Genomic DNA, 23,590 nt, shown 5'->3' with positions numbered 1-23,590 from the left:
AATAAGTCTTTATGCATGAATGATGGGATCCCATTGCTTGTCTGATTTCTCGACATTACATCATATGTGGACTTTGTATGGTTTTTGCTTATGACAATATCCCCTCACCCCTCTAATCCATAATGGCTTGCTTCTTTTCAGCAATGCTGCAGGGGTGCAATTCATATATCCTAATTACCTCTGTTGGCAAGGGTTAAGTTTTCACCCGTGTCTGTCTGTATGTCTGTGAACAGGATATCTCAAACTTATGGACGGGTTCGGATGAAACTTGATTTTGACATCCGAAATATGCCAGTTTAAAAGTTTGCCACCAAATTACTTTGCACTATATATTGACTGCACTTTGGCCGATTGCGCCACTCGCGTCATGATTCAAATGACGGACGAATCAAATCGCTTGATTTCATCACGTGACTGTTCAAAATGGCAGCACGCATGGATCCGTGATTTCAGCTCGAGGTGTCAAAATAATCGTGCGAAAAATCCGATTTAAGGTGCTTCATGCACTACGATTTCATCAAGAACCACAGTGTACATTCTGTCACAGTCCAGAGATGGGCTATGTATGTAGAATGTGTCTGAAAAGGGATTAATCTGGATGGACCGAGTCATGAAATTACAAAGCAGCACGAACATTTCATCGGTATAGATGTCCCCCAACATCCCTCACCTAGCCCGTTTTCACCGTACCTGCTACCAACTAGTCTAGTCCAAGCTGAAACATGTACAAGTGCATTTGGTCTTTTCTTTGTGCAATATTTTGCTTTACGTGCTCGCCATTATTATTATTTTGTATGCAAGGGCGAGACTCGTGGAATAACCAATCACTGCTCCGTCAAGTTGCAGATGAGGGCCTTGTTAAGGGTTCAGCTGTGCAAGGAAGGACTCTGCATGACCGAGGAGACTCAGCCTATACACCGCCTGTACAAGTCCAATTTTATCCAAATTTTCCGCTGGCGAGTATTGAACAATGCTGGACACAATTAGCAAAGAGGTTATGTTAAATAAAAGTCACAATTGGGCCATAATGGTACAGGGGGAAATATTGTACGTTGCACCTGAAACCATGTCCGGTAGAAATCACACATGCTGCCCCAATATACAAGTTCATTTCATTTATTTTGCTATCTTATGCTATTTATAGTTACATCAATAAAACATAGTAAACTAGAATGGCACTCTGTAGAGCACATACCTCCGCCAAGCTGAACAGGTCACGTTTTGTATCGCCATTGATCGGCCGGATCTGGATCCAGGCCTGAACCAAAATCTAATCGGTTGGTCTCATTGCTAAACCAACTCGTCCACCTAGTTTTGTCATAATCAGTCCACAACCTTTTGAAATATAATCCTAAATATCGGTTTTGGCCCTATCACTCAATGGTGAAGAATCACTTTTTAAAAAATTTGAGGATCCGCATCCGGATCTTCACCAAAATCTAATAATTTCGTCCTTGTTACATACCCAACCTCTCAACCAAATTTCGTCCGAATCCGTCCACAACTTTGAGATATCCTGTTCACAAACAAAGACAGTCGTGAAACCATAACCTCTATCCACCTTTGGTGGCAGAAGTAATAACACGAATGATAACAGTATAATATTAAAGTTATTACAAAACTACGATTCATGCACTACGATTTCATCAAGAAATCATCAAGATCTCGCGAGATCTCGGAGACGGTGGGAGGGATTTTCGAAGCTGCACACGGTCTCCACGTTTTTCGAAGTTAAGTCTGTTCACAATTGTATTTTGTCGAAACTGTATTTATCTTTCGGTGTGTGAAGTTATTGTGTGCAACTTTGGTTGTTTCTCGGTGTTTATCTTTCATAAATTGATCGTCTGTTTGCCGTGTCACGAGCAAGGCCTTTGCCGCGTCGCGACCGATTTGAAATCGAAGTTAAGTGATTGTTCCCATTTGTATTTTCGTTAAAACTGTATTTATTTATGGTGTTGTACGTATATTGTGTCCCGACGAAGATTTTTCGGTGCAAATCTTTCATACCTGTATTGAAAATCGTGTTAATTCGTATCGTGTCTTGAGGCCTTGTACAGTGTGCACTGTACAACCTTGAGGCTTTGTTTTTCTCTCAGCGGTCCGTCGTTTGTGATCCAATAACTTTCGTTCTCTGTATTCCCAGTCTTTTCACCCATAGCCTACTTCCTTGTGTAAATCTCAACTCAAAAAAAAAAAAAAAAAAAAAAAAAAAAAATTTTCCTTCTCTGTTCTCATTCGTTTATTCATTCTTATTCGTTCGTTCGTTCTTCGACCACGTGTTTCTCCCCCATTTCCCCAGATAGTTTTCACTCATTAACCTTCAATGTTTACACTTTCCCCTCAAGTTATGTATTCCGTCATATTTTATAACACCTTTTTCTTCTTCTTCTTTAAAAGGCTGCTTTCGACTTGCTCACCAAATCAATTCATCCCAAAAAAAATATCCATCTCCTATAGTGCCTTTTTTCTACATTCCCTAAACTCTCCTGCACTCCATCCTCCATCCAGCATCCTTAAACGTATTTTTAACTCGAAGGTCACAAGAAACTCATTTTGCAATAAATGTTCGTTTCCCATAAATCGTACACTTTCAAAAATCCAATCTCACCCCTCCCCTCCAAATCTTCCCCATAACCCCTCCCCTCCAAATCTTCCCCATCACCCCTCCCCTCCAAATCTTCCCCATCACCCATCCCTTTCAAATCTCCCCCCTTGCCCCCTCCCTCCTAAACTACCCCCTCACCCCTCCCCGCCAAGACGCCCCTCGCCCCTCCCCTCCTAGACTCCTGCCTCACCCCTCCCCTCCAAATCTCCCCCATATCCCATCCCTTTCAAATCCCTCCCCTTGTCCCTTCCCTCCCAAACTCCCCCCTCACCCCTCCCCTTCAAATCTCCCCACCCTCATTGCTTCTCAATTTCCCCCCTCTCACTCCCCCTCCTCAAAGCGTCCTCCCTGCTTCTTCCCCCTTCAAACTCACCTCCATCTCCCCCAACCTTCCGCCTCGCTCTTCCCCCTCCTCAAATAACACCTCATTGCGGCTCACCCAATCACCATCAAACCTTTTGTCCGCCCCATCCTTCCCTTTCTCCGAGCTATTCTGAAATCTCTGACACACCTTCAACAGCTCTCCCTACCTCTTCCACCTCTTCCACATCTTACCCTACCCCTCCTCCCCCCTGTTCTGTATCTGATGCTCCCCCTTCCTCTTCATTAACGGTATGGACCTCAAACATCCGGGGCCTTCGTTCAAACTTAACTGATCTCTCCATACAGGTTGCTTCTGTCAAACCAGACGTGATCTGCTTAACAGAAACTTTCCTCCTTTATGATGTCTCTGATTCCATAGTATCTCTCCCGGGCTACTCCCTCCTCCGGTATGATAGACCTGAGCCTCGTCCTGGAGGCGGGATTGCTATCTTTATCAAAAACTCTCTTCCTCACTCGCCCTGCACTGCACTCTCTCCACCTCACCCCCAGGAATACCTCTGGCTACGGCTTCCCCTTCGCTCCCACCTCTTGTTCATATGTGTGTTGTACCGTCCACCAAACAGTGATGACTCCATCTACATCTCGCTGTCTGATGATATGGACCAACTTCTATCTACTCATCCCAACTCTCTCTTCCTCATATGTGGTGATTTCAACTGTCATCATGCCAGTTGGCTGGGTGTGGGTACCTCTCTCACCAGCCATGGCTCCTCAGCAAAGGACTTCTGCGACTCACTGGGACTGACACAATCTGTCAATTTCCCGACCCGGATCTCAGTCAACGGAACATCTTCTCTTCTGGACTTGGTTATGACTAACTTCCCTGAAAATGTCTGTTGCTCTTCTTCTGCTCCGATCGGATCATCTGATCATGTCCTTGTTAAAGTGGACATCTCTCTGACCATCCTCAGGGAGCCTGCTCAGCGTCGACGAGTCTGGCATTTCACTCAAGCCAACTGGCACGGTCTTCAAGCAGCCATCAATCATCTGTACTGGTCTCCCATCTCTACCACCTCTGACATAAACTCATCCTGGGAATTCTTCCAATGTAAATTGCTCTCTCTCATGCACAGATTTATCCCATCTCGTCTTCAGTTGTCATACCCTTCCTCCCGTCCATGGTACACGGAATCTTGTGGTGAGGCTGTTGCCCAGAAACAACTTGCCGTCGTCTCCTGGAAAGCAAATCCAACGGAAGGAAATCTCATTTCCTTTCACAAAGCCCAAAACAAGTGTGTGTCCACCCTCAGGAGAGCCAGGAAACAATATCTCTCCGTTCTCAAGACCGAACTCTCTTATCTGTCTCCCTCTTCCAAATCCTGGTGGCGTCTGGTCAAATCCGTTTCTGGTGTTTGTTCCCCCTCCATCCCCTCCCTTACCTCAAACGGCTACACAGCTGACTCCGCACGTGAAAAAGCTGAATGCCTCAACTCTGTGTTTGCCTCTAAATCTTGTGTCCCAAACCCATCCCTCTCTGTACCCACCATACCCAGTCGTACCCTGCTGCTCCTGGACTCCGTGTCCTTTCCTCCTGACAAGGTGGAAAAGTTTCTGTCAACCCTCGACTCTGATTCTGCAACTGGACCCGACGGCATCAGCCCACGGGTCCTAAAATTCTGCTCTGCTGCTCTATCTCACCCTCTCTCTGTTCTCTTCACCCTCTCTTTTGCTCAAGGTCAACTGCCATCTGCTTGGAAATCAGCCAACATCACCGCTTTGCACAAAAAAGGTGCAAAAACAGATCCTAGCAACTACAGACCAATCAGCCTTCTCCCAATTATCAGCAAAGTCATGGAATCCATCATTGCTTCGGATATGAAATCTTTCCTCTTCTCCAATGGCTTGATCTCTGATCATCAATTTGGTTTCAGACCAGGTCACTCTACTCTGGACATGCTGCTTCTGCTGTCTCAACAATGGATGGAGGTCCTCAATGCCAAACAGGAAATTAGAGCTGTCTCCCTCGACATATCACGTGCCTTCGACACGGTCTGGCACCCCGCTCTGCTCACCAAACTCTCCTCCTTTGGTATCCATGGAAATCTCCACGCATGGCTGGCGGACTTCCTCTCTAGTCGTCGTCAACGTGTGGCCCTGAATGGGTTTCTCTCATCTCCTCTTCCTGTTCAGGCTGGAGTTCCCCAAGGCAGTGTTCTGGGCCCTGTGCTTTTTCTGGTCTTCATCAATGATCTCTCTGACTCTCTCGAAAATCCTCTCTATCTCTTTGCTGACGACTCCACTCTCTGCCGCTCCATTCCTCTTCCCTCAGATCGGCAGTCTGCTGCCTCCTCACTCTCTGAAGACCTGGACAAAATCACAGACTGGTCAAACAAGTGGAACATGTCTTTCAATCCTGACAAATCTCACACTCTTACTATGTCTCTCCGAAAAGATCGACTGGACAACCCTCCCATCTACTTTCTCAACAATCCTCTCCAAGAATTTCTGTCGCTCAAGATTTTGGGTCTCACTATCTGCCATGATCTTTCTTGGGAAAACCACATTTCCAAGCTGGCCTCCAAAGCCAGTCGCCGACTGGGCATCCTCCGTCGTGCGAAGTCCTTTCTCGGCACACCTGAGCTCCTCACCACATACAAGGCTTTCATCCGCAGCTCAATGGAATACTGTTCTCCCCTATGGGCCGGTGCTCCTGCCTCACACCTAGCTCGGCTTCACGCTGTTGAAACCAAAGCTTTCAGAATTATTGGAATCTCCCGCGATGAAGCTATCTCTGAGGGCCTTTCACTCACTCACCGCAGGCAGGTAGGTGGTCTTTCTGTCTTCTACCGACTCCTCTCCGGCCTTGCACCCCCAGCTCTCTCTCTGTGCTCTGTCCCCCAAATATTCCTACAGGTCGCACAAGATCTGCCAGCAACCCTCTGATGGTTAAACTGCCGAAATCTCGGCTCTCTGCTCACCTTCACTCTTTCATTCCTCTTTTCTCCCGCCTCTGGAACAAACTCCCTCACTCCCTTCAATCCCACTCCTCCCTCCAGGTCTTTAAAACAGCTGTTCACCACCATCTCTTATCTTCCCCCATCCAAAACCTTGATCTTTTCTACCCCCGCTAATTCACCCCAGATCCACCTTGTTTGAAATTCCAACTTCTTTCCTGGAAGTCCTGGCAGTGTCCATATGTTTTATACCTCTCCCACCGCCCCCTTCCCATGCCCCCCCCCCCCCAAAGCCCTCGCCCTCTCTCAGATCTCTCGATGTCTCCATGTCTCCATGTCTCCATGTCTCTCGGTCCCTGCTCTCAAATGTTGTGTTTGTGTCCTTCCCCCTCTCTCCCCATCTTGTCTACCGCTCCCGATGTTATATGTTTTATGTGTCGGTTTGTCTTTCTGTGTGATTAATGTTCGCTCTTTCACGAGCCTCGATCTTGTATACAAAAAAATAATAATAAAAAAAAATAATAATAATAATACTAATTATATCCCCCTCCCCTCTTCCCCAAAGATTTTTTTCCTCCTTCGACAAATGCAGTGTTAACGTTCATAAATACAGTGGCTTTTTTCAGCGTATCATGGGGCAAACCCACCTCTTGTTCACTCCCCCTCGAGAGAGATCTCGCGAGATCTTGGAGACGGCGGCAGGGATTTTCGAAGCTCCACACGGTCTCCACGTTTTTCGAAGTTAAGTCTGTTCACAATTGTATTTTGTCGAAACTGTATTTATCTTTCGGTGTGTGAAGTTATTGTGTGCAACTTTGGTTGTTTCTCGGTGTTTATCTTTCATAAATTGATCGTCTGTTTGCCGTGTCGCGAGCAAGGCCTTGTACAGTGTGCACTGTACAACCTTGAGGCTTTGTTTTTCTCTCAGTGGTCCATCGTTTGTGATCCAATAACTTTCGTTCTCTGTATTCCCAGTCTTTTCACCCATCGCCTACTTCCTTGTGTAAATCTCAACTCAAAAAAAAAAAAAAAAACATTTCCTTTTCTGTTCTCATTCGTTTATTCATTCTTATTCGTTCGTTCGTTCTTCGACCACGTGTTTCTCCCCCATTTCCCCAGATAGTTTTCACTCATTAACCTTCAATGTTTACACTTTCCCCTCAAGTTATGTATTCCGTCATATTTTATAACACCTTTTTCTTCTTCTTCTTTAAAAGGCTGCTTTCGACTTGCTCACCAAATCAATTCATCCCAACAAAAATATCCATCTCCTATAGTGCCTTTTTTCTACATTCCCTAAACTCTCCTGCACTCCATCCTCCATCCAGCGTCCTTAAACGTATTTTTAACTCGAAGGTCACAAGAAACTCATTTTGCAATAAATGTTCGTTTCCCATAAATCGTACACTTTCAAAAATCCAATCTCACCCCTCCCCTCCAAATCTTCCCCATAACCCCTCCCCTCCAAATCTTCCCCATCACCCCTCCCCTCCAAATCTTCCCCATCACCCATCCCTTTCAAATCTCCCCCCTTGCCCCCTCCCTCCTAAACTACCCCCTCACCCCTCCCCGCCAAGACGCCCCCTCGCCCCTCCCCTCCTAGACTCCTGCCTCACCCCTCCCCTCCAAATCTCCCCCATATCCCATCCCTTTCAAATCCCTCCCCTTGTCCCTTCCCTCCCAAACTCCCCCCTCACCCCTCCCCTTCAAATCTCCCCACCCTCATTGCTTCTCAATTTCCCCCCTCTCACTCCCCCTCCTCAAAGCGTCCTCCCCGCTTCTTCCCCCTTCAAACTCTCACCTCCATCTCCCCCAACCTTCTGCCTCGCTCTTCCCCCTCCTCAAATAACACCTCATTGTGGCTCACCCAATCACCATCAAACCTTTTGTCCGCCCCATCCTTCCCTTTCTCCGAGCTATTCTGAAATCTCTGACACACCTTCAACAGCTCTCCCTACCTCTTCCACCTCTTCCACATCTTACCCTACCCCTCCTCCCCCCTGTTCTGTATCTGATGCTCCCCCTTCCTCTTCATTAACGGTATGGACCTCAAACATCCGGGGCCTTCGTTCAAACTTAACTGATCTCTCCATACAGGTTGCTTCTGTCAAACCAGACGTGATCTGCTTAACAGAAATTTTCCTCCTTTATGATGTCTCTGATTCCATAGTATCTCTCCCGGGCTACTCCCTCCTCCGGTATGATAGACCTGAGCCTCGTCCTGGAGGCGGGGTTGCTATCTTTATCAAAAACTCTCTTCCTCACTCGCCCTGCACTGCACTCTCTCCACCTCACCCCCAGGAATACCTCTGGCTACGGCTTCCACTTCGCTCCCACCTCTTGTTCATATGTGTGTTGTACCGTCCACCAAACAGTGATGACTCCATCTACATCTCGCTGTCTGATGATATGGACCAACTTCTATCTACTCATCCCAACTCTCTCTTCCTCATATGTGGTGATTTCAACTGTCATCATGCCAGTTGGCTGGGTGTGGGTACCTCTCTCACCAGCCATGGCTCCTCAGCAAAGGACTTCTGCGACTCACTGGGACTGACACAATCTGTCAATTTCCCGACCCGGATCTCAGTCAACGGAACATCTTCTCTTCTGGACTTGGTTATGACTAACTTCCCTGAAAATGTCTGCTGCTCTTCTTCTGCTCCGATCGGATCATCTGATCATGTCCTTGTTAAAGCGGACATCTCTCTGACCATCCTCAGGGAGCCTGCTCAGCGTCGACGAGTCTGGCATTTCACTCAGGCCAACTGGCACGGTCTTCAAGCAGCCATCAATCATCTGGACTGGTCTCCCATCTCTACCACCTCTGACATCAACTCATCCTGGGAATTCTTCCAAAGTAAATTGCTCTCTCTCATGCACAGATTCATCCCATCTCGTCTTCAGTTGTCATACCCTTCCTCCCGTCCATGGTACACGGAATCTTGTGGTGAGGCTGTTGCCCAGAAACAACTTGCCTTCGTCTCCTGGAAAGCAAATCCAACGGAAGGAAATCTCATTTCCTTTCACAAAGCCCGAAACAAGTGTGTGTCCACCCTCAGGAGAGCCAGGAAACAATATCTCTCCGTTCTCAAGACCGAACTCTCTTATCTGTCTCCCTCTTCCAAATCCTGGTGGCGTCTGGTCAAATCCGTTTCTGGTTTTTGTTCCCCCTCCATCCCCTCCCTTACCTCAAACGGCTACACAGCTGACTCCGCACGTGAAAAAGCTGAATGCCTCAACTCTGTGTTTGCCTCTAAATCTTGTGTCCCAAACCCATCCCTCTCTGTACCCACCATACCCAGTCATACCCTGCTGCTCCTGGACTCCGTGTCCTTTCCTCCTGACAAGGTGGAAAAGTTTCTGTCAACCCTCGACTCTGATTCTGCAACTGGACCCGACGGCATCAGCCCACGGGTCCTAAAATCCTGCTCTGCTGCTCTATCTCACCCTCTCTCTGTTCTCTTCACCCTCTCTTTTGCTCAAGGTCAACTGCCATCTGCTTGGAAATCAGCCAACATCACCGCTTTGCACAAAAAAGGTGCAAAAACAGATCCTAGCAACTACAGACAAATCAGCCTTCTCCCAATTATCAGCAAAGTCATGGAATCCATCATTGCTTCTGATATGAAATCTTTCCTCTTCTCCAATGGCTTGATCTCTGATCATCAATTTGGTTTCAGACCAGGTCACTCTACTCTGGACATGCTGCTTCTGCTGTCTCAACAATGGATGGAGGTCCTAAATGCCAAACAGGAAATTAGAGCTGTCTCCCTCGACATATCACGTGCCTTCGACACGGTCTGGCACCCCGCTCTGCTCACCAAACTCTCCTCCTTTGGTATCCATGGAAATCTCCACGCATGGCTGGCGGACTTCCTCTCTAGTCGTCGTCAACGTGTGGCCCTGAATGGGTTTCTCTCATCTCCTCTTCCTGTTCAGGCTGGAGTTCCCCAAGGCAGTGTTCTGGGCCCCGTGCTTTTTCTGGTCTTCATCAATGATCTCTCTGACTCTCTCGAAAATCCTCTCTATCTCTTTGCTGATGACTCCACTCTCTGCCGCTCCATTCCTCTTCCCTCAGATCGGCAGTCTGCTGCCTCCTCACTCTCTGAAGACCTGGACAAAATCACAGACTGGTCAAACAAGTGGAACATGTCTTTCAATCCTGACAAATCTCACACTCTTACTATGTCTCTCCGAAAAGATCGACTGGACAACCCTCCCATCTACTTTCTCAACAATCCTCTCCAAGAAGTTCTGTCGCTCAAGATTTTGGGTCTCACTATCTGCCATGATCTTTCTTGGGAAAACCACATTTCCAAGCTGGCCTCCAAAGCCAGTCGCCGACTGGGCATCCTCCGTCGTGCGAAGTCCTTCCTCGGCACACCTGAGCTCCTCACCACATACAAGGCTTTCATCCGCAGCTCAATGGAATACTGTTCTCCCCTATGGGCCGGTGCTCCTGCCTCACACCTAGCTCGGCTTCACGCTGTTGAAACCAAAGCTTTCAGAATTATTGGAATCTCCCACGATGAAGCTATCTCTGAGGGCCTTTCACTCACTCACCGCAGGCAGGTAGGTGGTCTTTCTGTCTTCTACCGACTCCTCTCCGGCCTTGCACCCCCAGCTCTCTCTGTGCTCTGTCCCCCAAATATTCCTACAGGTCGCACAAGATCTGCCAGCAACCCTCTGATGGTTAAACTGCCGAAATCTCGGCTCTCCGTTCACCTTCACTCTTTCATTCCTCTTTTCTCCCGCCTCTGGAACAAACTCCCTCACTCCCTTCAATCCCACTCCTCCCTCCAGGTCTTTAAAACAGCTGTTCACCACCATCTCTTATCTTCCCCCATCCAAAACCTTGATCTTTTCTACCCCCGCTAATTCACCCCAGATCCACCTTGTTTGAAATTCCAACTTCTTTCCTGGAAGTCCTGGCAGTGTCCATATGTTTTATACCTCTCCCACTGCCCCCTTCCCACGCCCCCCCCCCCCCAAAGCCCTCGCCCTCTCTCAGATCTCTCGATGTCTCCATGTCTCTCGGTCCCTGCTCTCAAATGTTGTGTTTGTGTCCTTCCCCCTCTCTCCCCATCTTGTCTACCGCTCCCTATGTTATATGTTTTATGTGTCGGTTTGTCTTTCTGTGTGATTAATGTTCGCTCTTTCACGAGCCTCGATCTTGTATACAAAAAAAAAAAAAAAAAAAAAAAAAAAAAAAAAAAAAAAAGCCTGCCAGAAGTAAACCAGAACAGCACTCTTCGACTGATATGCCTCCACCCACATTATTACCAAGTTTGATTTAAATCCCTTCAGTTGTTCTCAAGCATCACATTTTTACCTGAAATGACCTCTGACCTATGACCCAAAAATCAAATCAGTTCATCTTTGCATTGTAATACACATTTGTACTAAGTTTGACTTGGATCCTTTCAGACGTTCTCAAGTTATCGCAGCAACAAAAACCTTGACTGATGGACAACCTGAAAACATGATGCCTCATGATGGTGGAAGCATAAAAATATTACAAACCACAAATACGCATGATTACCTTTTGAAACACTTCTGCTGTTGAACACTAAACTGAAAGTGAGGAAACCCGGGATGTGTTCAATTACCAAGCAGCTACCTAATGCTTGCCAAACCAGCCGTTCCTTTGCAACTGTTTTGAATGGAGTTCTTGCATAAATGCTTAAGCCATTTGACAAGCCCCCGAGATAAAACTTGGCAACTGAACACAACTCAGATGTTCTGTAATATATATATATATACAGTGGAACCTTGACTTACGAGTGCACCAACTTACGAGTTTTCCGAGATACGAGCCGTCGCTCGGGCGGTTTATTGCTTTGAGATGCGAGCCGAGATCTGAGTTACGAGCTTACGCTACCCGCCACCAGGTGGGTTCCGGTCACGTGGTTATCTTGCCGTGCAAGTATCTCTGCCGTATATCGCTGCTGCTTTGTTTTCGCATTTTGGTTATTTTGGAAAATTTCTTAGTTTTAACCATGGGTCCTAAGAAATTGAGTGCCAAGGGAAGAGAGGATGATGTGCTTGGATATAAAACACGCAATCGTCGAAAAACATGAGCGAGGTGTGCGTGTTGTCGACTTGGTGAGGTGGATGTGAAGGCAGCTGAAGATTTTATTATAACTGAGAAGAAGAAGAGGATGATGTGCTTGGATATAAAACACGCAATCGTCGAAAAACATGAGCGAGGTGTGCGTGTTGTCGACTTGGTGAGGCGGATGTGAAGGCAGCTGAAGATTTTATTATAACTTTTGCCGAACTGATAGAAGCCGAACGATACATCCCCCAGCAAATCTTCAACTGTGACGAGACAGGGCTCTTCTGGAAAAAGATGCCGAGGAGGACGTATATAACGGCAGAGGAGAAGAGCATGCCAGGCCACAACTTGTTCAGAGTGCCGGCGATAGCTCGCCTTCTCTTTGTGGAAAACACGGTGAGATCCTTAACATCCAACAACTAATGGGACGCAAACGGGGCGCCCAGTTTAGCGGTACACACATTGATGAATCACCCTGCCTGTGATTCACCCATGACAGGTTATAGCTGGGTCGGGATTCAAACCCAGGCTGGACAGTTTAGAGTCAAGTGTGCGTACCTCCAGTCCAGGCCATCCTGCCAACTTGTATGCTGCATACAGGTGAAATATAAAGCGCGAGATATTTTTATATATACTGTATATTTTTTAAAAAATTGGTGTGGTTTTTGGCGGGCTGGAACGGATTAATAGCATTTCAATGCATTTTAATGGGGAAATTTAATTTGAGAAACGAGCAAATTGAGTTACGAGCTCGGTCACAGAACGAATTAAACTCGTAAGTCAAGGTTCCACTGTATATATATATACAGTGGAACCTTGACTTACGAGTGCCCCAACTTACGAGTTTTTCGAGATACGAGCCGTCGCTCCGGCAGTTTATTGCTTTGAGATGCGAGCCGAGATCCGAGTTACGAGCTTTCGCCACCCGGTCACGTGGTTATCTTGCCGTTCAAGTACGTATCTCTGTCGTATAGCGCTGCATTTTAGTTTTCGCATTTTGCTTATTTCGAGTTTACGCCGCAAGGTAGGTTCTGGTCACGTGGTTATCTTGCCGTTCAAGTACAGTACGTATCTCTGTCGTATAGCGCTGCGTTTTTGTTTTCGCATTTTGGTTATTTCGAGTTTACGCCGCCAGGTAGGTTCTGGTCACGTGGTTATCTTGCCGTTCAAGTACAGTACGTATCTCTGTCGTATAGCGCTGCGTTTTTGTTTTCGCATTTTGGTTATTTCGAGTTTACGCCGCCAGGTAGGTTCTGGTCACGTGGTTATCTTGCCGTTCAAGTACAGTACGTATCTCTGTCGTATAGCGCTGCGTTTTTGTTTTCGCATTTTGGTTATTTCGGAAAATTTCATGTTCATGTCGAACATTTCATGTTCATGTTCATGTTTTCATGTTCATGCCATGCCAGGCCACAACTTGTTCAGAGTGCCGGCGATAGCTCGCCTTCTCTTTGTGGAAAACACGGTGAGATCCTTAACATCCAACAACTAATGGGACGCAAACGGGGCGCCCAGTTTAGCGGTACACACATTGATGAATCACCCTGCCTGTGATTCACCCATGACAGGTTAATAGCTGGGTCGGGATTCAAACCCAGGCTGGACAGTTTAGACTTTAGAGTCAAGTGTGCGTACCTCCAGTCCAGGCCATCCTGCCAACTTGTATGCTGCATACAGGTGAAATATAAAGCGCGAGATATTTTTATATATACTGTATATTTAAAAAAAAATTGTGTGGTTTTTGGCGGGCTGGAACGGATTAATAGCATTTCAATGGGGAAATTTGATTTGAGATACGAGCAATTTGAGTTACGAGCTCGGTCACGGAATGAATTAAACTCGTAAGTCAAGGTTCCACTGTATATATATATATATATATATAAATAAATAAATTAAATATATATTAATATGGTGAACCTTATATATATATATATATATATATATATATATATATATATATATATATATATATATATATATATATATATATATATATATATATATATATATATATATATATATATATATATATATATATATATATATATATATATATACATATATATATACATATATACATACACACACACACACACACACACACACACACACACACACACACACACACACACACACACACACACACACACACACACACACACACACACACACACACACACACACACACACACGCGCCATTCTCCCTGCAAGAACGGTGGTTACCTTGCGGGCCCCATGACAATCTTCTCCATTTTGCCCTATTTTCTGCATCTCCCCATGTTAACATTTTCTGCATCTAGCACCTTGCCCGCATTACTTCTTCCACCACCTTCAGCCAAGTCTTTCTCGGTCTTTCCCGTCCTCTACTTCCTTCTACATTCATTTCCATCACTCTTCTCAACCAGTCACTTTCATCCTTCCTCAACACATGACCAAACCATCTCAACCTGTTCCTCTTCACAGCATCCATCACAGGCTCTATTCCCATCATCTTTCCCAATTCATCATTTGTCTTCCTCTCTCTCAACGATACTCCACACATCCACTGAACCATTCGCATTTCCACCACCCTTTCCAGCCTTCGTTGCTACTCTACGTTAATTACCCATGTCTCGCTCCCATAAATCATAACACTTCTCACACATGCAGCATATACCATTCCCTTCAGCTTCAACGACACTCCCCTCATCATCAGCACGCCACTCAGTTCCCGAAACTTCTTCCATGCACATCTCACTCTAGCAAGCGTTGCCGAGTCTGATCCACCTTCTCCATTCAGCAAGTCTCCTAGGTAGCAAAATATTTTCACACCTTCCAGCTTCACACCGTCTCCAAGATCCAACTCAACATTTCTTCCATCTGCAGCTCCCTCTGTGCACACCTTACACTTGAATGTAGCTACCACACTGGTTAATGACACTCTCAAACCACTACATTTTTGATGAACCCACTCAGCGCACATTGAATGGAGTTCACTCCGACACCCTTCCTGCACACAGCACACGGCCACTTCCCAGTTCTTTCCACCTCACCACATGCTTTACCACTTGCCATCACCTTCGTCTTTCTGATATTCACCTTCAGACCTTTTGTCTCCATACATTCCTTCCACTTGTTCATCTTCTCCTTCAGTCCATCCATACTTTCCGCAATCAACACCAGATCATCTGCATACAACAACTCCCACGGTAAACCTTCCTTTACATTCCGAGCCAGCACCTCCATCACAGCTGCAAACAGTAGTGGACTTAGTACCGACCCCGATGCACTCCCAACTTCACCTCAAACTCACCACTGGTCCCGTCCTTCCTCCTTACAGCTGTGCGCACTCTCTCGTACATTGCCATCACTACTCTGATCAACCATTCCTCCCCTCCTAACTTCCTCAATGCCCATGTGACTACTTCGCGTTGAACCCCATCGAATGCTTTCTCCAGATCAACAAACCCAAGAAACAACTTCTTCCTCTTCTCCATGTACTTCTCCTGCAACTGCCTCACAATAAAAAGCGTGTCTGTCGTTCCTCTTCCTGGCATAAATCCAAACTGCATTTCGTCGATCTTCACTTTCTTCCTTATCCTCCTCTCCAACACCCTATCCAATACCTTTATTCCATGCTCCAATAACTTTATCGCTCAATACGAGCCACAGTCCAGAGGGTCACCTTTCCCCTTGTATAGAGGGACGAGGGTACTCAGTCCCCAATCCACTGGAATGCGGCCTTCTTTCACCACCAGATTACAGATCTCTGTCATTCTCTTCACACCCCAATTTCCTGCTGCCTTCAACATATCTCCCACAACTCCCGTCGGCCCTCCGGCTTTTCTACTCTTCATTGCTTTTATCGCTTCCTCAACTTCTTTCTCAGTTATCTTCTCTGCCGGTCCTAAAATATCATTATGTTCTCTGATAATGGACCATTGTTGAATAATAATAAATTTGCAGAAATAATACCACCCATATGATGCCTATGGACATTTCATTTACAGCATCTATAATACGGAAGGGCAATTTTCCATATTTGCCAAATGTACATCCCACAGTTGTTTGTATGTGCCAAACTTACCTTGATCACTGTCGATCACAACACCGTCATATATTACATCTGGTCGTGAAACATGTCGTGAAACATTCTGCATCTCCCCTGTTCCTCCCTCACAGTCCTGCTCTTGAACCTCCTCTTTCTGGGGCGATGCAAAAGCCACCACAGCAGGAATAGGAGATGGATGCCGGGGTTGTGACTGAAATGTCTGAGGAGTTGCTGCCGAAGCCAATAGCTCAAATTCAACTGAAACTGAAGGACAGGCAGTCTCAACTCGTGGTATGGCCAGTGGTGGTGTCACTGGAGTCACTACAGGTGTGGTCACAGACCCAGATGTCAGCGTACAAGAGGTTGTAATGGTAGTCGTGGAGTCCACACAACGATGGGCCTCTGCCCCAAGTTTTTTCTCATCCAGCCGCTTAAGTTTTGCTGCACATGCTGCAAGGCGCTCCTCTTCCATTCGCCGCTCTTCCTCTTCACGGCGGCGCCGTGCTCGCTCCACTGCAGCTGACACTTCACTGCTCGATTGCTGCCTTCGCTGTCTCCACGCTTCCTCTTCTCGATCCGGGCTTGGTGCCTTGGTCTGGGAGTGTGATAAGCATAGGAGGAAGAGCGATACAAATGCGATACTTTTATAGTATTAAATATAATGAAACAATGGCAAGATTATTGGTCATTAAATCAAAATAAACAGATCAATAGATTATATACAACACAACAACAACAGGCATTTTATGGCCATTTTCCCTGCTGGAGCAGGGGTTAGCCTTGCGGTCCCCATGACAATCTTCTCCATTTTGCCCTATTTTCTGCATCTCCCCTTGTTAACCCCCTTGCCCGCATTGCCACGCAGATCAATAGATTATATCAAATAAATAAATAAATAAATAAAACTACTAGTGAAGGATTGTGTTCATCTGCGTTGGTGGAAATGCAGCATAATTGATGAAATCAACAGAACGTTGATTGAAGTTTTATAACCACGGGAAGAAAGACAAGGTTTCGGGATTTAATCCTTAGTTGCAGCAAAATGGGGGCAGGATAGGGGCGAGGGGCAATTCGGACTTAAAATACAAATCAAATGACATGACAGTTCTTAGCCAAGCGTGCATTTCCCACCTCCATTGTGGCCGTGAACTGGAGAATGCCAGCAACACCGACAGTTTTACAGGCTTCTGAGACAAATAAATAAATGAATAAGTAAATAAAAACAGAAGAAACCAACCATCCACAAACCTTCAAATAAAGATTATCCAGAGAAACTTTTGGCTTCAACAGAACAATCCTGAAACCACCGCAATTGTCCCCACAACCGCCTCATTTATTTCAAGCAGTGTAGAAATATGCAAAATTCCCTGGTTAAAGGACCATTAACCCTCTGAACTCCAACTAGGAATGTTTAAGTGTACATAGACCATGGAGTCACTAACAGCTGCCATTCCATCAAGACAACCACCTTGATCTGAGATCCCAAAAGCAGTGTTAAAGTCATGGATACACCTCCATGAATGTCATCTACTGAATCGCACGCACTTTCTGCAGTATGACCAACATCGGCGAATCCGAGAGATCGCTCCTGTTAACACTTGCTCAATGTATGCAACCAACAGTCAACTTCTACTCTTCATGGAGCAGTGCTGTTAACTGCAAGCTATCAAAATATGCAAACATTAGGTTTAACAAGTACAGCATAAAAAGGCAAGACTACATCTAACATTTCAGAAGGCCATGACTATGCACTGTGTCATCATTGATTAAAATGAGAGAAAAACATTCCAATCAAAGACAAAATTGGTGCCAAAAAGGCAGAAATGCCATTATACTTCATAACAAGGCACTGAAGTGTCTACTCCAAGTCTGCCATGCAAAACAAATAAAAGGGGAGACATCTGGACCTCTCCCACACAACATGCCAAACTCCTTTTTCCCCTTCCATCTATACCCTCTTTCATTGTCCTGCTGGCAATGTCATCAAAGTAGAAAATGTTTATGGGAGCGTTAAGCAAAAAGCTAAGCGAGTGTAAGATAGTCATCATTTTGTAAGATTTTTAGCTGAGGATTTTGCCTTATGTAATATATATGATAGAAGATATGTTGATAGGAGATATGTTGAAGGCAGCAGGAAATTGGGGTGTGAAGAGAATGACAGAGATCTGCAATCTGGCGGTGAAAGAAGGCCGCATTCCAGTGTGACAGGTAGTGACATGGGCATTGAGGAAGTTAGGAGTGGAGGAATGGTTGATCAGAGTAGTGATGACAATGTACAAAAGAGCGCGCACAGCTGTAAGGACGAAGGACGAGAACAGTGGTGAGTTTGAGGTGAAGGTGGGAGTGCATCAGGGGTTGGTACTAAGTCCACTACTATTTGTAGCTGTGATGGAGGTGCTGGCTCGGAACGTAAAGGAGGGTTTACCGTGGGAGTTGTTGTATGCAGATGATCTGGTGTTGATTGCAGAAAGTATGGATGGACTGAAGGAGAAGATGAACAAGTGGAAGGAATGTATGGAGACAAAAGGTCTGAAGGTGAATATCAGAAAGACGAAGGTGATGGCAAGTGGTAAAGCATGTGGTGAGGTGGAAAGAACTGGGAAGTGGCCGTGTGCTGTGTGCAGGAAGGGTGTCGGAGTGAACTCCATTCAATGTGCGCTGAGTGGGTTCATCAAAAATGTAGTGGTTTGAGAGGGTCATTAACCAGTGTGGCAGCTACATTCAAGTGTAAGGTGTGCACAGAGGGAGCTGCAGATGGAGGAAATGTTGAGTTGGATCTTGGAGACGGCGTGAAGCTGGAAGGTGTGAAAACATTTTGTTACCTCGGAGACATGCTGAATGGAGAAGGTGGATAAGACTCGGCAACGGTTGCCAGAGTGACATGTGCATGGAAGAAGTTTCGGGAACTGAGTGGCATGCTGACGAGGAGGGGAGTGTCGTTGAAGCTGAAGGGAAAGGTGTATGCTGCATTTATGATTTATGGGAGCGAGACATGGGTAATGAACGTAGAGCAGCAACGAAGGCTGGAAAGGGTGGAAATGCGAATGGTTCGGTGGATGTGTGGAGTATCGTTGAGAGAGAGGAAGACAAATGATGAATTGCGAAAGATGATGGGAATAGAGCTTGTGATGGATGCTGTGAAGAGAAACAGTTTGAGATGGTTTGGTCATGTGTTGAGGAAGGATGAAAGTGACTGGTTGAGAAGAGTGATGGAAATGAATGTAGAAGGAAGTAGAGGATGGGGAAGACCGAGAAAGACTTGGCTAAAGATGGTCGAAGAAAAAATGCAGGCAAGGGGGTTATAACAAGGGGAGATGCAGAAAATAGGGCAAAATGGAGAAGATTGTCATGGGGACCGCAAGGCTAACCACCGTTCTAGCAGGGAAAATGGCCTTAAAGTGTGTTTTTGTGTGTATGTATGTATGTATGTATGTATGTATGTATGTATGTATGTATGTATGTATGTATGTATGTATGTATATATATATATATATATATACATATATATATACATATGTATATATATATATATATATATATATATATATATATATATATATATATATATATATATATATATATATATGAACTGATATATATATGAACTGATATATATATGAACTGATATATATATGAACTGATATATATATGAACTGATTTTTAAAAAAACACCGTTTAGAGGCCATTTTTCCCCGCAAAGCGGGGGTTGGCCTTTTCGGGGACCGTGGTAGTTGTTTTTTTTGGTCCCCTTTTTGAAGCAATGTTTTACGGCCGGATGCCCTTCCTGACGCCAACCCTTTTTGCCGCCTTCAACGACAAACAGGGAATTACCAGTGAACTGGTACTCAATTAGCCGACCTCGGAAGGATGACAGGCTGAGTCAACCCCCCTGGCATTAATTCGGCAATCGACCGAGATTCGAACCCAGGATCCTAAGCCGGCACCCTAGCCGCTAGTCCAACACCAGGGATAACTGAACTATATAGGGAACTGAACTATATATAGTTGATATATGAACTGATATATATATATATATATATATATATATATATATATATATATATATATATATATATATATATATATATATATATTGTTGCGGATATGAGGATGGCATTTTTTTTTATTGTATTGTATTGGAAATGGTGATGAACATTGTTTGGATATGGCCCCTCCTGCCTCCGGAGTTGTGTAAAGATAAAAAGGGCGTCTCGGTAGTTAATTCCATAAACACCACATTGCAGGACCCGATAAAACCCTTGTTCAGTAGCTTATATCTTATTATGTGTTTTAGAGTAAGGCCTTGTCTTCCATTAGAATAATACTCCATTGCACCGAGTGAAAAAGAGATAGATTCCCTTCATTCCCATTCCCAAAAACCTCCATTCCCCCTTTCGTCGATTGGCAATTACATCCCCTCCAATTGCCGCCATTGACCACGAGGCAGGGTCGGAGAAGAAAGGCGTGTCTCCACCTCGTCATAGAGGGGAGGAGTGAGCCAGCCCCACTCGACCAACCATGAACAAGGGGTTTGGCTAGAGAGGGCGGAGGAAGAGCGATTGGGGAGGTTCGCAAAGGTTGAGGGGCGGGGCCTATATAACCCGCCGGCGGGGCGTTCCCCAGGGAGTTGAGTCGAAGGAGTTGAGACAAGGAGGGAGGAGACAAGAGCTGGGGCGTCAGAGCTGAGCTGCGTGCTTGAGCCACCGAAACTGCATCTACAGCAGCTTGAGCCACCGAAACTGCATCTACAGCAGCTTGAGCCACCGAAACTGCCTCTACAGCAGCTCGAGCCACCGAAACTGCAGCCACAGCAGCGTGGGGCCTGGACGGCAGTTTGGAGCAGGGCCGCGAAGGAACGGCGGCTGCCCAACGTGCTGCAGGACCAGTTGGACCTCCCTATCCCGCCAGCCATCCACCTGCCATCCCTATCATCATTCCCCGTGTAAGTGTGTTCGTAGTCTGTCTTTTGTCTTGTCCCTGGGTAGTAAGTAAGCCTGTTAGATAAGCTAAAGATTTCACTGTGTCACCTGCGTCTCATGTCCCTGTAAATAAACGTGACTGCTTTCTTTTTGCTTATATGTGTGAATAATAATAAACCCAGTTACTCTTCTGTACGTCTTCTTCCTCTTTGCATTCGGTCGCTTTAGAGTTTTCCAGATTGAGCAGCTGCGGCGCGATACGGCCAAAGTTTGGGGTAAATCGGGTTTTAGTTAGGGGAATAACTGTTCGGTCGCGGTTACACCACCGCTCGGTCAAAATAACATCTAATCCGCGGTCCGTAACTATATATATATATATATATATATATATATATATATATATATACACAAAAGCTTCTGGGAAAGTTTTGTTTTTAAAGCTCAAATAAGAGCACACAAGGACTGTGCGGGGAGCTGGGTTAAAACACGAGCTTACTGTAGGCAAGGTACGACGTGCTGCTCCTGGCAATGGCGGCTCTCCTGGGGTACTATTGGGTCGCCGGCTTCGCCTTGCATCCTCCACATCCTCTGCACTTGGGACTTTAGCCTTCCACAACAGACAAAACACCACCAAATGATGCCACATAAGCCAAGATGAAGGATGTGCAAAACTTATTCAGCAAGGGGCACATTAGCGCCAGTCATCCAAACATTATCAATGCCTCAAAATACCACAGCACAAGCTCCATCTCATTTGTTCCTACACTCACCTACGTTGTAACCTACAATGGCAGAGACAGACGAGACCACTTCCACCACCTCACCCCTACCCCCTCCCATAACCAAACCCATGGAAAGGAATCTACAGGGACACCCTATTGGTTACGACCTTTGCAGCAAGTGCTGTGTTGCACATGCGTTCATTGTCACGATTCAGTTGAGATGCTATTTGGACAGTTTGATTTAAATCCCTTCAGCCTTTTTCAACTATCAAATATTTTAACCTGACATGACGTCTCACCTTTGACCTCTTGATGCCAAAATCGAATCAGTTCATCTTTGCATCATAATATATATGCCCATACACATACACATACACATACACGTACACGTGTACAAAGTTTGGTCAAAATCCCATCACTGGTTCACAAGCTAGCGTAGCAACACAATATTTACACAATGGGACCTCTGATCTTTGACCTCTTGTCCCCATAATGTCATCAGTTCATCTTTGCATCATTATACATACTTATACCAAGTTGGATTTAGATTGTCCCACCCCCCCTTCCCACGCCTCCTCTCCCCAAGCCCCCTCCCTCCCACACATCTCCCTGCTCTCAAATGTTGTGTTTGTGTGCTTCCCATTCTCTCCCCATCTTGTCTTCCGCTCCCTCTTTTTATATATTTTGTTTTTCTGGTTGATTTGTTTGTGAAATAAATGTTAGCTCTTTCACGAGCCTCGATTCAGTATACAAAAAAAAAAAAAAAAATCTATTCAACTGTTATCACGGTAACGAAAACCTAGCACGGACGCACGAACACATGCACAGACATCTTTGCATCAGTATACACTATACATACGTGTACCAAGTTGGATTTATATCTATTCAGCTGTTCTTAAGTTATCACGGAAACAAAAACCCATCACGGACACACGCATGGACGGCTGAACAGCCAGACGGACAACCCGAAAACATAATGCCTCTGGCGACTTTTGCCAGCTGAGACATAAAAAGGTACGTTTATTTTTCCCATGAAATACACTGTTTCCCTACAAATTGTGTATTATTTTAAAATGAAAGGAGATGATACAAGCTATTTGAAAATCATGGCAGTCTTGAGCTATAAAGAAACAAACATGCACCTGGAGAGAAGGGTTGGGCCGCACAGGAAAGCCAGCTGCTTGTGCACGACGATCAAACGTAGGTCTGGTTCCGAGTTTCCAAGATTGCTGGAAAAGAAGGAGGAGCGGGGAGGGGTTGAAGAATTAGCTATTTTGAAAGCTTCCACTTGAGTAAAACTTCTGATGCCACATAGGCCAAGATGAAGGCACGTTTTTGGTTTCCTTCTCTACTCATTATGAAATCACCACCAAATGTTAAACAACCAAGATTATGGCAAAGATTTATCACCCTCTGACATTGCATAATCAAATAAAGCTGACATGTGACAAAAAAGCAAGCATCAGCAATAACATAAAATAATAAAGTTTGTACATCAAGGCTTCCACGATCTTCAGCTTCTCCTACACCCTCGGGCCCTCGGAGGCCACCTGTTTGTTGCCAACCCGTGAGGAGAGCACCTGATGTTTCGTCACGCCAAACCTTTCCACCTGGTCCAGCCATCTCACAACGCTCATCTTCGCTCATCTCTCTTTGAGTGTACTCCATCCTTTTGGGAGCAAAGAGATGGGTGGAAAAATTAAGAACACAAAAGCTAATTTTAGAAAGCCATGTTCATTCTAGGGCAGTTACACAATTCAAGTTTCCCAATAGGCAATGGAAGCCTCATTCAATTAGATTTCTACAAGCATTCTCACAACTGCCCGGTGGCAGGCAGCTGGGCAAGTCCGTCTCCAGTACATATTCCCCTTCTGTAACTTCACTCCTGAAGGGTTGAATCCTGCTCGACACCGACTGGCGATGGTTTGATGATCCTCCCATTTGATGTCAAGGATCTGCCAGAGGTAGCACTGGT

The 23,590-nt window shown here is 45.5% G+C and overlaps 1 protein-coding gene across 5 annotated transcripts in view; it reads right to left on the bottom strand.

Moving 5' to 3' along the window:
• Window positions 1-23,590, bottom strand: part of LOC137424099 (protein PRRC2C) — a 190,575-nt gene that overhangs the window by 92,825 nt on the left and 74,160 nt on the right. For all 5 annotated transcript variants that reach the window (XM_078774907.1, XM_078774910.1, XM_078774911.1 and 2 more), the window contains exons 11-14: window positions 23,110-23,284; window positions 22,758-22,844; window positions 21,390-21,500; window positions 16,011-16,569 (exon numbers count right to left, since the gene is read on the bottom strand). In XM_078774907.1, the coding sequence (XP_078631033.1) occupies window positions 16,011-16,569; window positions 21,390-21,500; window positions 22,758-22,844; window positions 23,110-23,284 (932 nt within the window). The remainder of the gene's footprint in view (window positions 1-16,010; window positions 16,570-21,389; window positions 21,501-22,757; window positions 22,845-23,109; window positions 23,285-23,590) is intronic.

This window comes from Myxine glutinosa, chromosome 3 (genome assembly GCF_964187855.1).
Source record: "Myxine glutinosa chromosome 3, kmMyxGlut1.1, whole genome shotgun sequence".
Lineage (NCBI taxonomy): Eukaryota > Metazoa > Chordata > Myxini > Myxiniformes > Myxinidae > Myxine > Myxine glutinosa.
The sequence above is the reverse complement of the archived record's forward strand: the minus strand, read 5'-3'. Positions and strand labels throughout refer to the sequence as shown.